The 14728-nt window shown below is 38.8% G+C and overlaps 1 protein-coding gene across 12 annotated transcripts in view; it reads right to left on the minus strand.

Annotated features, from left to right (window-relative positions):
• DYTN (dystrotelin) overlaps nt 1-14728 on the minus strand; it is a 60723-nt gene that overhangs the window by 41011 nt on the left and 4984 nt on the right. For 8 of the 12 annotated variants that reach the window (XR_011141809.1, XR_011141810.1, XR_011141811.1 and 5 more), the window contains 9 exons: nt 13590-13636; nt 11462-11536; nt 9525-9726; nt 7256-7341; nt 6290-6378; nt 5520-5591; nt 5012-5175; nt 4086-4197; nt 1583-1728 (listed from right to left, as the gene is read on the minus strand). Coding sequence is in view for 9 of the 12 variants with exons in the window: in XM_068948081.1 (XP_068804182.1) it covers nt 1583-1728; nt 4086-4197; nt 5012-5175; nt 5520-5591; nt 6290-6378; nt 7256-7341; nt 9525-9726; nt 11462-11536; nt 13590-13608 (965 nt within the window). In the remaining 3 variants the exon portion in view is untranslated. The other 4 variants (XM_009674773.2, XM_068948083.1, XM_068948085.1 and 1 more) reach the window with 3 other exon arrangements.

The following is a 14728-nucleotide window of genomic DNA, read 5'->3' on the forward strand; positions in this document are numbered from 1 at the left end:
GATCAAGATAAAACTAAAGCACAGACAGACAACTGTGCTATGTGGTTAAGCAAAAACCACAATTTATCTATGCCCACTGGTTGTTTTGGCTGAAAGAATGAAGTTCCTTAGAACAAACCCCACTCTTTCAACAGCACTTCAACAGCAAACCCTTCTTTCCTCCCACTAAGCATCAAAGCAATTTGCTGCTTCTTTTTTTTCCACTTCCTTTAGCCAGTAGTAGGGAAGGGCTTAAAAAAAAAAAAAAGTAGAGAAGGATCAGAAATCCTGCTGTTCAGGCCACTTTATGCTAGGAAAGGCTGAGATACCTATAAGCCACACAGTGACACCTAAAACAGCAACTCCAGATTCTGCTTTATCTCACTAACTGCTAACAAGTATCAGGTAAGCAAAAACCCACAGAGTTATAGAGAAACCTTGATTATTCACAGAAGGATTAAATGGTATTGAGAATTAAGAACGGAACTTTGTTACTGAATATGAGGGAGGAAAAAAATCAGCAATGAAAAATGTTTAGCATTTCACCATGTTCTAAAGAACAAGCATTGAAATAATATTCTCTGTGAAAATCACTGTAACTATCCTCTGTTGGCCTTACTGTATATAAAATTTGGTTTATAATAGCAACAACTTTGCCTATCATTGTAGCACAATCAAGTTTTTTTCTCCTCTTTCTCATAAGGATGAAAAGGATGAAATTCATTCCTTTGGAGAGGAGTGACTATTTTCCTCATTTCAATTTCATTGAAGTCTCATATGGAGAACACAAGCAGGATGAAAGAGATCTGCTAGACCTTTCCATAATTACTAGGTAATTTCACCCTTCATAAACTTGCGTTGCTTATCTCATATAATCATTCTCTTCAGTTTCTACACATAAATGTCAAACAACAGCTCAAAGCAAGAAAGGAGGAACTATAGGCAAAATCTTAACAGCACTTCCAGACAGTTCTTTACTAACCAGTATGGTCAGTGGAAATACAGTAATGATCAGTGGAAATACAGTAATGCATTTACACATTAATTATAAGGAAGTAAACCAGAACTGATCTGAAGGAACTGGAACGGTGATGTAAGAGCTCAGCTATTCACTGTTCTGAGTAATCCCACAGAACTGCCATTCAGGGGGACTTAGGAGAATGACTCTCAATGCATGCACTATGGGCCACATGCAGGAAGTACTCAGACAGTTAATTTCCAATGATTTTGACAGAAAGGAGGTGTTAAAAAAACATGCAGTTGTTCAGGGACAGGTACTACGTATTTGCAGTGCTTGATCCTACACTGAACATGGTAAGAAAAGGCATGGAGAAAGAGAGATGACATTAGGAAAGAGGGAAGGAAGACATATGCATTTTATATTTGAGAAAATAACTAGTCATTAGATTGTCAGCATGGCAATCATAGTTAAGTTACAGAACACTGTGCAGCAACTTATCATTTATACTTTCATGTTTTATAGAAATATCACAACATGGTGTGTGTCATAACAAAGTCACTTTCTGAAAAGACACCCTCAAGCAATATCTTACAGCCGACATATATTATTCAGAGGGTATAAATTCACTGGAAACAAACTCACAGAGGACTTCTCCGAGTAGGGAAGTGCCTCTTCTCTGTTATCTCCAGAGCCTTCCTTCTCTGAGCCTCCTTTCTTCTGCAGCGCTCTTGAAACAGGTTGTTCCTGACAGTGCGGAGAAAGAGCTTTGCATTTGCCTTTGCTGACATCTATTGGAATGATGGACAACAGAGAAAGGAGTGAATTTTCAAACAAGCGCTGCCCAGAAGCAGTAAGAAACAAGTGGATACAGTCCAAGGCAAAGGCCAGACATGAGAAAGCAAAGATCCACCTGTTTGACAGCTGAAGAGGCTCATGGCTGCTGGGAGCTATGCCGGACAATGATGCACAGACCCCCTTCTGGCCCAGGAAATGACTGGATTAGGCGCATAACATGGGGGAGCCCTGACAGATTGAACAGGAAAACACAAAGCAAACATGCAGCACGCATCCTTGCAATTTCTCAGCATGGTAATAACATTACCACAAGGTGTCAGCACTGCAAAGAAAAACAGCGCGGATATTTCAAATACTATCCCCGCTCAGTTGTCCACTCCTTGGTGAAGAGAATGAGAAGACTTACCTAGCCATACACCTACTTAGAGTGGAAGGGATGAGAAAAGTGGTTTATTACCAGTTCTTTTATGTCTCACACAAAGGATGTAGAAATGATAGTTGCAGCAGAGAGCAGCTTCTCTTTTTAGCTTTGGTATAGATTTAGGCCATGCAAGTACAGTTTACAGGGTTGGTGTTACAGTAGGGCTTCAAAAAGGAAGCCTGAGTTTAGCTGCAGTATTGCAGCAACAATGTAGCAAAGCTTAATGTCAGACAGTATAGAAAGGGGAGGGGATTTTATTTTAAAAGACGACTCATTTCATTCACTCACACTAACTCAAACACAAGCACTAACATATAAGTGTCCAGGTGGTTTCTTCAGCATTCATGCACTAAGCTGTGACAGACATGGTCTGGCCAGGATCACTGACAGTGACACCGAAGACAAGAGATGCCAAGTATCTAGTCCTCCTTAATCCTCATGGGATCTTCTTAATTTGGTCACCACATGCCGATTTTTGGATGTGCCTTTAGCTCCTTTAGGAGTTGACACTGACTATGATCTTTTGTCTCTCCATTCTGTCCCAGTTCTGTAAACCATTAGGATCTACTCACTGCCTTCTGTCTCCTTATCTGGGTATGCTACGGCTACAGGTCTTGTTCTTTACCTTCCCTTCATCATCTCTTCTTACTAGCTTCAGATGGCAGTTTGTCCTTTGTTTCAGGCTGCCTTTTGTTTCTCTGATCTGGGTGTCCTAAGAAGCTGTGTATGGAAGTGCTGTGATCTCACTGACCATCTGATCTAGACTGCCTTTTTACTAACCCTCCTGCCATTCCTTCTGGTGCTTCTAAATCCATGCCTTACCGTTCATTCTCCATTCAGACTGATTGTAATGTTCCTATTACAAATCTCTACATGAGGACACCTATTGCCATTTGATTCTTCTACTTTCTCAGAGATGGAGGATGAGAAAGGATATTTGGAGGAAGGAATATCTCTCTGTTATTTTTAATGCAGATATTGACCATCCAGATAGAGTTTCCATAGTGTTAACAACAGGGTTTGCTTTTCAGAAAGAGAGTGATGAAGTAAGTGGCTATAGTTTTATGTTCCCTCAGACAAAGGATGATTGCAGAAACAGTCTAACATTCTTCAGTTTCAGTGCAGATACTGGCTATATGGTTATTTTTCATGTTCTAGTGTACAGTTCCAGGAAGGAGGCCGTAGAGTACAGCTTACTAGGAAAACCTTCATGGATGCCTTTCAGCTCATTCAGTGAAACTGAAGATGATGATGTTATACAGGTCCACAAAAGAGCTGTCTGCTGCTGATGCAAGATCTGAAATCTCCTGCTCAAAGTAGGAGCTGATCTTCCAAACAGATTCCCAGTGTTGATTTTCACCATTAGCGTGAAGAAAGCACAAGCTGCCCCTGTAATGGAGCCCAAGTAGGTGAGCTTAGTGGGGGCCCAGGCTGGCTCTTTGTGCTGTGTCTAACTGACAGAGTCAAATGGGTACAGAAGGTTTACAGCAAGGTTGAAAAGGTCTGGAACAAAGGAAGTTCCATGCAAGAATTAGTGCAACTTCAGGCTGAATTAATTTCTGAATGAGGACATGTTGGGACGGCCAGGGAGGAGCACTGGGACACTCCAAGGGATCTTTCCACAGGTTTAAGGATGATCTGCAAATTGCGAACCTGCTACACAGCTCCCTGGGGAGAGGATGGGATCTTCTCTATGACATTTCATGGCTCTATTCAGTTTTTTCAGAACAAAACATCCATTCTAAATTTAGATGCTCCTTTTTTTCCTTACTCCGATTAACTGTTCCCTGATGAATAATTCTACTGTCTCATGGACATGATGGCTGATATAAACACAATTTCATAATCACTATAGTTCATGAGCCTATTGCCTAAATGCCCACATGAAGAATCTGAACAGGGAAATGAATCAGTACAATCGGACTGTACCTGCACACAGTGTTCCACAACAGGATGTGACCTCTTATGCGGTTTGTTGAGACGGCCAGTGAAAAAGCAGTCCTGGCAAAGGTCAAAATTCAGGCACTTCAGACAGCGATACCTGTGAAGGAAAACAGAAGGATTAAGTTACTTTTCCACTACTGAGAACTTGGTGCAAGTGAGCTGCATTACTGGAATTCCAGATCCATGGGTTCTGGAACGCAGAGACGCACCTTTGTTAAAATAATGACTTTTCCCAGCATTCCCTAAACATAAGAGTTATTTCGTCCGAGTGACAACGGACTAATTCCCAGAACCCACCCATCATTTTTATATTATTTATTTGCTGCACTGAAATTTGGTCCAATGAAGAAACAGTTGTTCTACTACCACTTTTGAGAATGCAGTTACATCTCTGTATCTTTCTTATATACAAGCTTATCTCTAATTGCTACTCACATAGAACAGTAATGTCGCTACGTTATTGGTATGGGATTTGTAACTTTACAAATGAATAAGAACCCAAGTTTGCTATTAGAGAGAAGAGGATAACAGTAAAATACTACGTCCTGTGCATTCTGGTCCCTGGGTAATGGATAGTGTTCTTTTTATACCATCAGGCATTTTTACTTATGTGGATAAGATGGTAAGGTGAATAACTGAACTAACCAGTTATTATGCCTGATGATGGGACAAAGCACTAAGATATGAGACACACAGGTTTAATAATCATGTCTGTGATAGTGAACTAAACAGAAACTGGATGCGGGCTTGAGCACCAGCCTGTGACGGTCCTCTCTTTCCCAGTCTGATTTGTTAAATTAGATTATTCCCATTTTTGTTGCTTAACACATCAGCTAGGGCCTATAGTATATGCAAATAACGGTAAGAACTATTCATGTGTGTTTTACAGACTATAGTAATTACTGACACACCTGAGTCCTGTAATGGGGAAATCCTTGCAGACTCTACATCTAACCTGGTGAGAAACCATTTTTGTGGCAGATAATCTGTAACATGTAGGGAGCCACAGGAGAAGTGCAGGCTCTGATCTCAGCCAAGACAGGAATTTTTCTTCAACAATTGCAGGATTCAGAACCTGGAAAGAATATCCATCTCAAGTTCAGGCATTTACTTGAAAAGAGCTGGTGCCTCATCTACAACTCCTAATAAAAATTATGCTAGCAGACCCCAATCTAGTATCTAGTAGATTTTTTTACATTCAGGTAAAGCATTACTGGCTTCCAGAAGTTTTAGAATAGATGTCTGTGGTAGTATCTTACTGAGCATCATTTCTATAGGTACCAATTCTATATGGTAGAATTGACACAGTCCTGCCCCTTTAAAAGTACATAATGGTAGATGTTATATTGTGACAAACTTGCAATTTTAATCAACCAGCAACATTCAAAGTCACTTCCAGGACATCTGAATTTTACTCACCCCATGGAAACAACTGTGAGTAGCAATTTCTACACAAGACCGAGTGCAGCCTTCTCCCACAATGGTTGGGATCTGCAGCAAGAAGAAAGGCTCAGAAACACCTCAACAGAAAACACATGTTCCCATCATGCTCTATTGAGAAGGTGACAGCACACAGATAGCGAAGTGTCTACAGAAAAGCCGTTTTACATACTGTACTGAAGAAAACCTGTTCAAATTCATACCATCAGTGTGCAATTCCATTCTTCAGTATGCGTCAGAATGATTTGCTTCCAGCTCACTTATTGTAATGAATCAACACAGGATGTTGCCCTACCAGGATACTGAAAGGCAGTGGGATTGAGTGTCAGAGGTCATTTTTCAGACCCTGTTTTCAGCACCAGGCCAGCTGGAAATACCGGTATGCTAAGGCATTATCCTGCAAGTGCAAGCAGGTCTACTATTCTGGTGATTACAGACATCTGCAGTTTGGAGTTGCTTTGGTGACAATTGTGTGCAACTGTCAGCAGGATCTGCAGGCTCAGGCAAAATAAAGGCACAGAGGCACTGATGCCAGTGCTTATTTTGACTGCGAAGAGCTACAGAAATTGATACTTTTACCTAGAGTACATGCCTAGCTCTGCACGGTAGGTCCCTATGTCCACAGAGAGCTCTACTGACTTCAGTCCCATAATGCAGTCAGATATAAAATGTAGCAACCTGTACATTTTTCTCCTAGACTAGGATCTCCCTATAACACCTGTTGTCTAACAGCACTGCAGTAGCATTACCTGATTTAAGTCTGTTAGCAGGCTTCTCAGGGCACTGCGGGTAATCGAGGCCTTCTTCCCATCATGGACAGCATAAAACTGAAAGAAAGCTGAAAACCAGAGGAAAGAAACTGAAATCCCAGCGGAGCCTGAAGAATCTTCTTGCTACTTATTTTCAAACTATCTGCATAATGATTACTGCCCACCAAATAAGCCTCTCTTAAGAATGTTCTCCTATAGTTGTGTATTTAAAAGGCACTCAGTGACTGCTGGGACAATTCTTTCTTCCCACAGACAGGGGGAAAACGAAGAAAGCAAGGAAATGAGGGCAATTCCTTATCCCCGGCAGTTAAGACAGGTAAGGATGAAGGAGACACCAAGCTCATTTTCATGGCTATAAGTAACAGTGGTTCTGCTACCATATTGAAATTGTGAATTGCTAATTCCAGGTGATTTGGAAGGAAACACACAGTGTGCAATGGGACAATATGAGGCCAATATGCCACTTGTAATCCATTTGCTCTCCATTTTAAGGGTTTAATTCATGCAGAAATCTTTGTGCTGCCCATTGCATTGGGTGACCTTCGTCTGTTATACTTAGTTCTTTAAGCATTTTTGTCTGAAGTAAAAGGGCTCTAAAAGCTCCTTGGATCAAAAATATAAAGCTTGTTTCCTGCTCTACTGAATTTAAAATTTGGGATTTTCTGTTCTTTTCTGCTAGGCAAGCAGAACCTGGCCTTCATTTTTAAGCTCTACTTATCTTAAACTTCAGTATGACTTGTTCTGAGACTTTGTTTATGCAAAGTTGGCTATGGACACTGATAGAACAGTATGCTTTTGCATCATCTTTCCCTGCAGTAAAGCAAGCAATTGAATTTATTTTTTGCATGTCAGAATGGTATTCTCTTTTAATGTTGAAAAATTACAGTGCAGATTTTTTTCAACATTCAGCATTTTAGGCAGTGTATCAAGTTGTATTTTTCTCACCTCTGTATTTTGCCAGTAGACTGTCTCCTGAAAGGGCAATTAGGGCAGCTGCAGCAGACCTAGTTCTAATGTAACCTGTTCCAGATCTAGGAAAATAAAGTAAGTGAAATTATATTCACCAAGAACGTGAAAACTGAAACTTTGAAAGAAAAAAAATTGTTATGTTGGAAGATAACTTCAAAATTTATGTCCTTTTATATGTATATAACAGATGCAGCATTTTAGTGATGTTGACTTTTATGTCTAGGACCCTTTGTCACCGAACACAACTTCAGTATTAACTGGTCAAGATATTATGCAATCATAAAAAAAAAAAAGAGAGAGAGAGAGAGAGAGAGAGAGAGAGAGAGAGAGAGTTTATCCTTAAAAGACTTCACATTCCAAGTAAAATTTAGCTTTACATTTATAATACATGACCTAAAAAACGTCCTGCTTTTTATTTGTGGAAAGTCTTTCCAAATATGGAAGAGAAAGCAGAGTTGCAAGCTGGTTTACGTACTACGTGATCAGAAAGCTTCACGGGGTCTCCAGACCTGCACTGAACACCTCTTGGGCCGAGTCCCTTTAATTTCACTGCAACTCAGTTTAGCCATAAGGACACAGGCCAGGAGCAAGACTTCAGTTTTAACTGTTAGGAAATGCAAAACAACGAATCTAGCTTAATTTAGAACCTGTGTTTGCAACACAGGCGTTGTCTGAAGACAAAGCAGATGTGATTTGGAAGCCATAACCCATGAAAACTTGCAATGTTATTTTTAAGATACTGCTTTTGCAAGGCGGTATTATATTTTAAAATATCACTACATAAAATTGTCTTCAAGACTCTCTAGATGTACTTCACTGATGTGATACAAAGCACACTGCAGAAAGCTGTAAGTATAGGCTCTAAAGCATAGGCTATATGGAGATCTGTTGGTCAAAAATGTATATGAATATATATATTTAGTCCATGTTCTTTCCAGAACTTTCATGGAAAGATTTTGTTTTATTTTGTATACTTAAACATTGTACTACTAAAAATAAATAAGACTAAAAACTTGCTGAAAAGGAATATACACAGCATATTCACCAGACATTGCTGTTTAATGAAACATACAAAAATCAAACCTGTGACAGTTACTCTCAAATTTCATATAGCATATAATCAAAAATCCTTATGATGGTTTCTGTAGGCATATAAGTAAATTACCGTATGAACATAAAAAAGCCCTTATGTGTCCTTGCCATGAAAAATGTTCCATTATCAGTAGTGGAGAACAGCACGTCAGGGAGAAAACATGATCAGAAGAAAATTAGAAGAAGCTTTTTCTGTCCTGTATATATAGCAAGAAATTTGTGGGAAAAAAAAATTAAAAAAGAAATTACAGCAAGAAGAAAATGATAGCCTGTTTTAGGAAAAAAAAAAGGGGGCAAGATAACCCTGTTAAGAAGATTCTCCTAAATAGTTTCCTTATAGTGGTATTCAGAGCACACAAATTATTAAATACTCTTCATATTTCTAGCTGTTTCAAAAGACACCACTTTATACCAAGTCTGAATTGACTTGAAGTACAAAAAATTCATAATATGGGATCTTAAACAGTAGTGATCATATTATTAAGTAACAGTAATTCAAGAAAAAGTCCTGTGGATCACTTATATCTCACTCACATTCTTAGTAAAAAGCTTTGCTCTGATGCAGAAAGGAACGAATTTCATCTGTGGTGAATAAATTCAACTTAGACTTCTCCTTTCAGAGCTGATGTATTCATGAAACAATCCAGCTTCCTTATTATTCCCAATAGCGATGTGCTGGTCACAGGGGCTAGCTGACCAGCTTAGTTATAAGACAATGTTTTTGTTTCATAATTGGTTGATAAACTTTTTAAGCTGGAAAATAACATACAGTAAAAAGAGACTGGCAATTTCTTGACCTGTGGCATGGATACTCTCATTCACAGGCAAATAAAAATTCGTTTTCACGAATATAACAAAATATCTTGGCAATTAAAAATACCCACTCTCTGTACAAAGCTGTTCACAGAAAAAGTGAAGTATAGTCTGGTTAGTATAGGTCTGGACTTTCAGATAACTTTGGAAACATTACACTGCTCTTTCTCTAGTAAAGCTCTGTGCCTCATCTTCCTACCACTGAACTCCTCTCCTGTGAGCAATGTTTAGCAAAATACCTGCAACATAGGAGTTTGCTACATAAATGACATAAGAATGATAGAAATGGAATTTTTCTAGCAGTACTAGGTGACAGATTTACTCATGTACTTCCTCTCACCTGTCATACATGGCAGCTAGCAGGCTCAACGTGAACTTGGCGGTTCTTGGATCTACCTGGCCTGGTTTTTCTAATCTCACCCTTTGGAACAGCTCCTTCAGGATCTCAGAGAGCTGCTGCACTTTCAGAGAAATCTGCTTTTTCCCATGGCTCTGTTCACTCGGCAGGATGTGCTGAACCAAGGAAGTATCAATCAGATCCACTGTAGGAAAATAAAGGGAGAAATGAATGAGGATCCCTGTCTTCTCATGAATGGAAACTAGACTTTTTTAATTAAAAGTGCCTACTTAAAACAAGTCTGGAAAATGAAGTCTAAAACAGTATGTAACATAAAAAGAAAATAAACCAGGAAAGGTCTCGCTGGGTTTATGGATTTAGCTGAACTTGTGAGGCTAGGAAGATGGAAAACCTCAACTAAGATTCCCCGGATGTGATTTAGGGACAGTTAGGAAGAAAAGGAAAACAGATTAACTGCATCCAAACTATAGTTTTTTAGTAAAGAGGAGTGAGGATTTTTTTAAGAGCACTTTTCAAGTCAAACCTCTGTGCACAGAGATGTAATACAAAACTATGCACCACCGGTACTTCAAAATAAAGCTCACCTGGAACAGAGGAGTCAATTTGTGCTTAGATGTAGGCCTCCTTTTCATGCACAAAGAGAAGGGAGGTGCTTTGGCCAAGAAAGGGGCAAACAGGCTGTATTATAAAACGTGCCACGGTATAGCTAATACCTTCCCTACCCTGAGGGAAGAGATGACTGATATCCACTATATCCTAATAATCCTGAGGGAAGCCAGGACTTATTAAAAGGATCCATCCAGTACAACAGAGAGATGATCAATGAGAAGTAACATCAGAAGAATAAGACTGTCATATATGCCTATATTCATTTCTCACCACCGTCAATATGATAGAGCTGCTAAAGAAGCAGAGGAGAACCTAGAATACTAAGTAAGGTCTTTCCAGTAGAGATGGGAAAGTATCAGTGTGAGACATGGTTGATACTCCATCTGGAATCCTGCACACAACTCTGGGCATCGGCGTTCAAGCAGGAGGAACACAACAAGGTAGATGCTACAAAAGCCAAAAGGGGACATGCAGGACTCTGTAACAGAGCTAATGAAAACAGTGCCTGCGTGAGTCGACGCTTCCATGCTGTGATACATAGCACCAGGCACATTTACTAGATAGAGATTAAATATAGTCACACAACAGCATGCCCAAACTAAAAAACATGGCCAAGGCCAACAAGCCAGTCATCTTTTCTATGCTGCCCTGAAGAGCTCATTTGCAATGATGGTGCATTTTCAGTAACAGACTGCTTCAGGTGGAAAATTCAAGGTGATTTCCATGCAATTTAGTTCAATACGGAATTCACACCCAGGAACTGCAAAGCAAGCTAAGCGTCTAGAACTTTGTTCCATAACTCTCTGTTTGCACAGAGTTCTCGTTCACTTCAAAGCCAAGGGGAATAAATACCAGCCAGGGGTTTTCTGGTCTATTGTATCTTATTTTGTTCTCATTAATATTTATAGCATTAATAATGTCTATCCTATGCATTTTTGATGATCTATGTCTATATCCAATAAATCCATCCCTAAGAAATCCATGAGATTTTGACATTAAGTGAGAACAATAATATACAGATGTAGTTTCATAATTGCTGGTGATGTCTATACAGCAAAGTAGCAGATTGTAATAGCAGTTCAATTCCCCCATGCCTTTAGAATATTACTAACGTATTTCTACTGACATTCAAAAGGGCAAAAAATATTTGTATATGAACTACTATCTGGCTCTTAAAGGTTTGTAATATACTCTAAGATTCTCAGGTGGAAAATGAGAGAGCAGAACTCGTTAAAACTCATGGTGACAGCAGCACAGCATTTTTACAGATTCTTTTCCCTGACAAGGCACAGGACTTTCTATCTACTAACACTGGCACAGACTTTGTACGGAGCATAGTTTTAGGGCTGTTCTGTAGACGGAACTCTGAACATCACTGAAAGCCTCTGCAAAAGAAAACAAACATACATAACAACAGAATGGTTCGTTCCAATAAAAAACTGAAAATCACATGGTTTAATCAAAACCTGAAATACCCAAATTTGGTCTTGACCATAACCCACAATACTTTGTAGGAAATTTTGATTAAAATGAAAACACTTTCCTTCCCTCCTCCACCACAGTTCCGTTGGGAAAATGGTCTTCTTATGACCAGCCACACTGTGAGTTGTAGAAACAGTATTTAGCATACACAGCATATCTGCTTCTTGGGGAATCAACTGTATTCATGGAGCAAAAAAAAAAATATATCCACTATGCATACCTTTAGCTAAGGTCACAACGAAATAGTATTTCTTGAAGCAAAACACTCTTGATCAGAATAGAGAGGCTCTTATACAGTCAGTTTGTCAACCCACACAGCAGGGTTATTGTTTCGGAAGCATACTGTTTCAAACATTAAACAAATTTTGTGTCAGGACCAACGTCTGGGGCTCAGAAGATAAGCAATTTAACAGAACAACTGGCTTTTGACATCTCTGCCTAGTAATCCAACTCAAACTGCTTGACTGAATCCTATGCCTTTACATGACTTCAGCTCATTCCTTTCACATCACTAAATGATGCTTTTCTGAGTGGGATGTGAGTAAGGGCTTCAGAACTTGCCCTATACCTAATGCTTTACACATATACTTAGAACTCGATAGGCTCGATCACAATAGCCTTAGAAAATAGCATGGGATTTATCACTTAATCCTCCTGTCCTCAAGGACTCTCTATCCCTGTTGTTCAAAGAGGAAGAGTTACTCACAGTTGACGAAGGACAAAGATAAACAGCAAATACGCATAATTGAGTAGCAGTAACACACAAAACTCTCCACTTGGTTACTTTGGAAATGGGCCAATCTGTGTACAAATGTACCAGACTAAAGTTAATAGTCACCCAATTATGGGCTCTCTTGGTTCCCAGATGCTGCCTAGGATATAGAAGTAAGCCTCTATCTGCTATACCATCTGTCTAGTGTCGCTCTTGTCAGATTATGTTTTGTGATATTATTTGAAGACGTAGTGCAGTATGTCATGAAATGTGAAAATGAGTTTTGACTTCCATGTAGTATCATCAGTCCTCTTTCTTCAGTGACCTGATCGAAAGCTCTTTTGAAGGTAATAGAAAGATTTCCATTGTTGTCCACAGGCAATGGATTAAGTCCCAAATGTTTATTTTCCTCTCTAGGAAGGAATGCAAATGTTAGAAACATACAGACGATCCAACTAAAACACCTTTCATGGGCAGGATCACTTTCTAAGCAGAAGGAATGTTTTAATAGCCATCTGCTAGTCATTTGTTTTTACTATATTTGTTATTCGAGTCTGTCCTTACAGACAATCTGTGGCCTCAAAGTAGGACATTCTGTGTCTGTCGAGTAATAGTTCCAGAATAAACCTGCAAAAACACACAGGTAAATAACACACAAAGAAAAAAGTCCAAATTAAATACAAACATATTTTAGGATTATTACTGTTGAGACGATATTTGAGGACACGCAACAGCTGAAACTTTTCATTTCTGATAGGGATGAAGATTGCCCCTTGGACAGAAAACCAGCATATAACCACTCTGCAGCAGGACACATTTCACCTCAAGACTCATAAACGTCCTTTGTTCAGAAACTGACAGAGGAATTCTTTCATGTATAGAAAAGAGCACTGTTTCCTGAAATCGTCCAACTGCCTACATGCTCGTTTTGCATTTTATGCTATTTATTATGTAGCAGATGAAGTCTCCCCTCAGATTTAACACTCAGAAAGGGAGTGTACAGCCATCCTGCATATCTATGCTAAAATAAATGAAAAAACCCTTAGCATATAAGTAGGACAGACACAAAAATACAGGTTGTACTGTAAGGGTAAGACAGCATGGCTATGTAATTTGGCATTTATGTGTTACTACGCACATTCTGAAAGTGGCATGACTTCATTACAACTCATTAGTTTGTCTCCACACAAACACAGAAATGCCACTTGAGAAAAGTCAGAGAAAACTGACAAAAAAATCCTTACCCTGCAGGTCTGGATCCATTTGAAACGGACAGATGGTATGAGGTGTTCTATAATGAAACAAACCAAAGTGTAAAATCACAGTTTCTGTACAGAGACATGCAGAACCATTCAAATTAAACCTTTTAATCTGAACAATTTACTAGATGCATTTCAAAGATGAAATTAAACAGAAGTTACATAAAACAACATAACAGTTTTGCTGCCATGTGCAGAGAAACTTGAGAAAACTGCATGCAAAGGATCTGGTAGTCCTTTCTAGTCAGGGTAAAGCAGAAGTAACTCTAGAAGCTGCAAAATTGTATGAAGGGGGAAATCAGACCCAAGACAATTCTAAGCGCAAGAAATGGGATCGTCCACTATTCAACAATCCATTGTGCACCTACAGGATTACCACACGTTATTCACAGTGTATAATTCCAGGAGAGGGAGAGAGAGCATATCTTTCTACAAGCCCCTTCCCAAGATTCATTGATTGCAATCACTTGCTGCTCTATTTTCTAAAATTTTGAAATTGAAGTAAGGTTTTAAGATGACCTAAGATTATTTCTTTTTGAGCTAAGAATGAAGGGGAAAACAAGCAAAACCATGAATTTAACTCTTCACATGTGCCTGAAAGCAGAGGTCATTTTATCACTGATAATAATGGAAACTTAAAGTCTTGCCTCAAGACTTAAATGTCATTACTCCTTTAAATTATATTACCATTTTACACATAAAAACATAAATTCAGTATAGTAGCTATATTTCATTCAATGTTCAAGTTGAGAAACCCTAGGTATAATAGATCTACTAAGTTACACGATGTTCCAAAGGCCATATATATGGCTTATAGTAGGAAAAAATGGAAGTTTCGTAGAACAAATAAATGTTCAATAGTTGGAAACTATCTAAAACATAAATAATAAATTTGACATTAAAGTTGAACTTATCCAAATTTAATTTTATTACATTTTTCAGTCAGCGTGACTGATAATTTGTCATGAACATGACAGCACACTGGCCAATTATGAAGCATAAATATTCAATGATCTATAACCATTGATTCTATCACAGATGTGTTTTAATTGGTGAAAGCTGCAACTTCAGGTTTCAGTCTCTTAATAACCCATAAATATTTAAAATAACGGGATACAGATTTG

Source organism: Struthio camelus, chromosome 6 (genome assembly GCF_040807025.1).
Source record: "Struthio camelus isolate bStrCam1 chromosome 6, bStrCam1.hap1, whole genome shotgun sequence".
In the NCBI taxonomy this organism is placed as follows: Eukaryota; Metazoa; Chordata; class Aves; order Struthioniformes; family Struthionidae; genus Struthio; species Struthio camelus.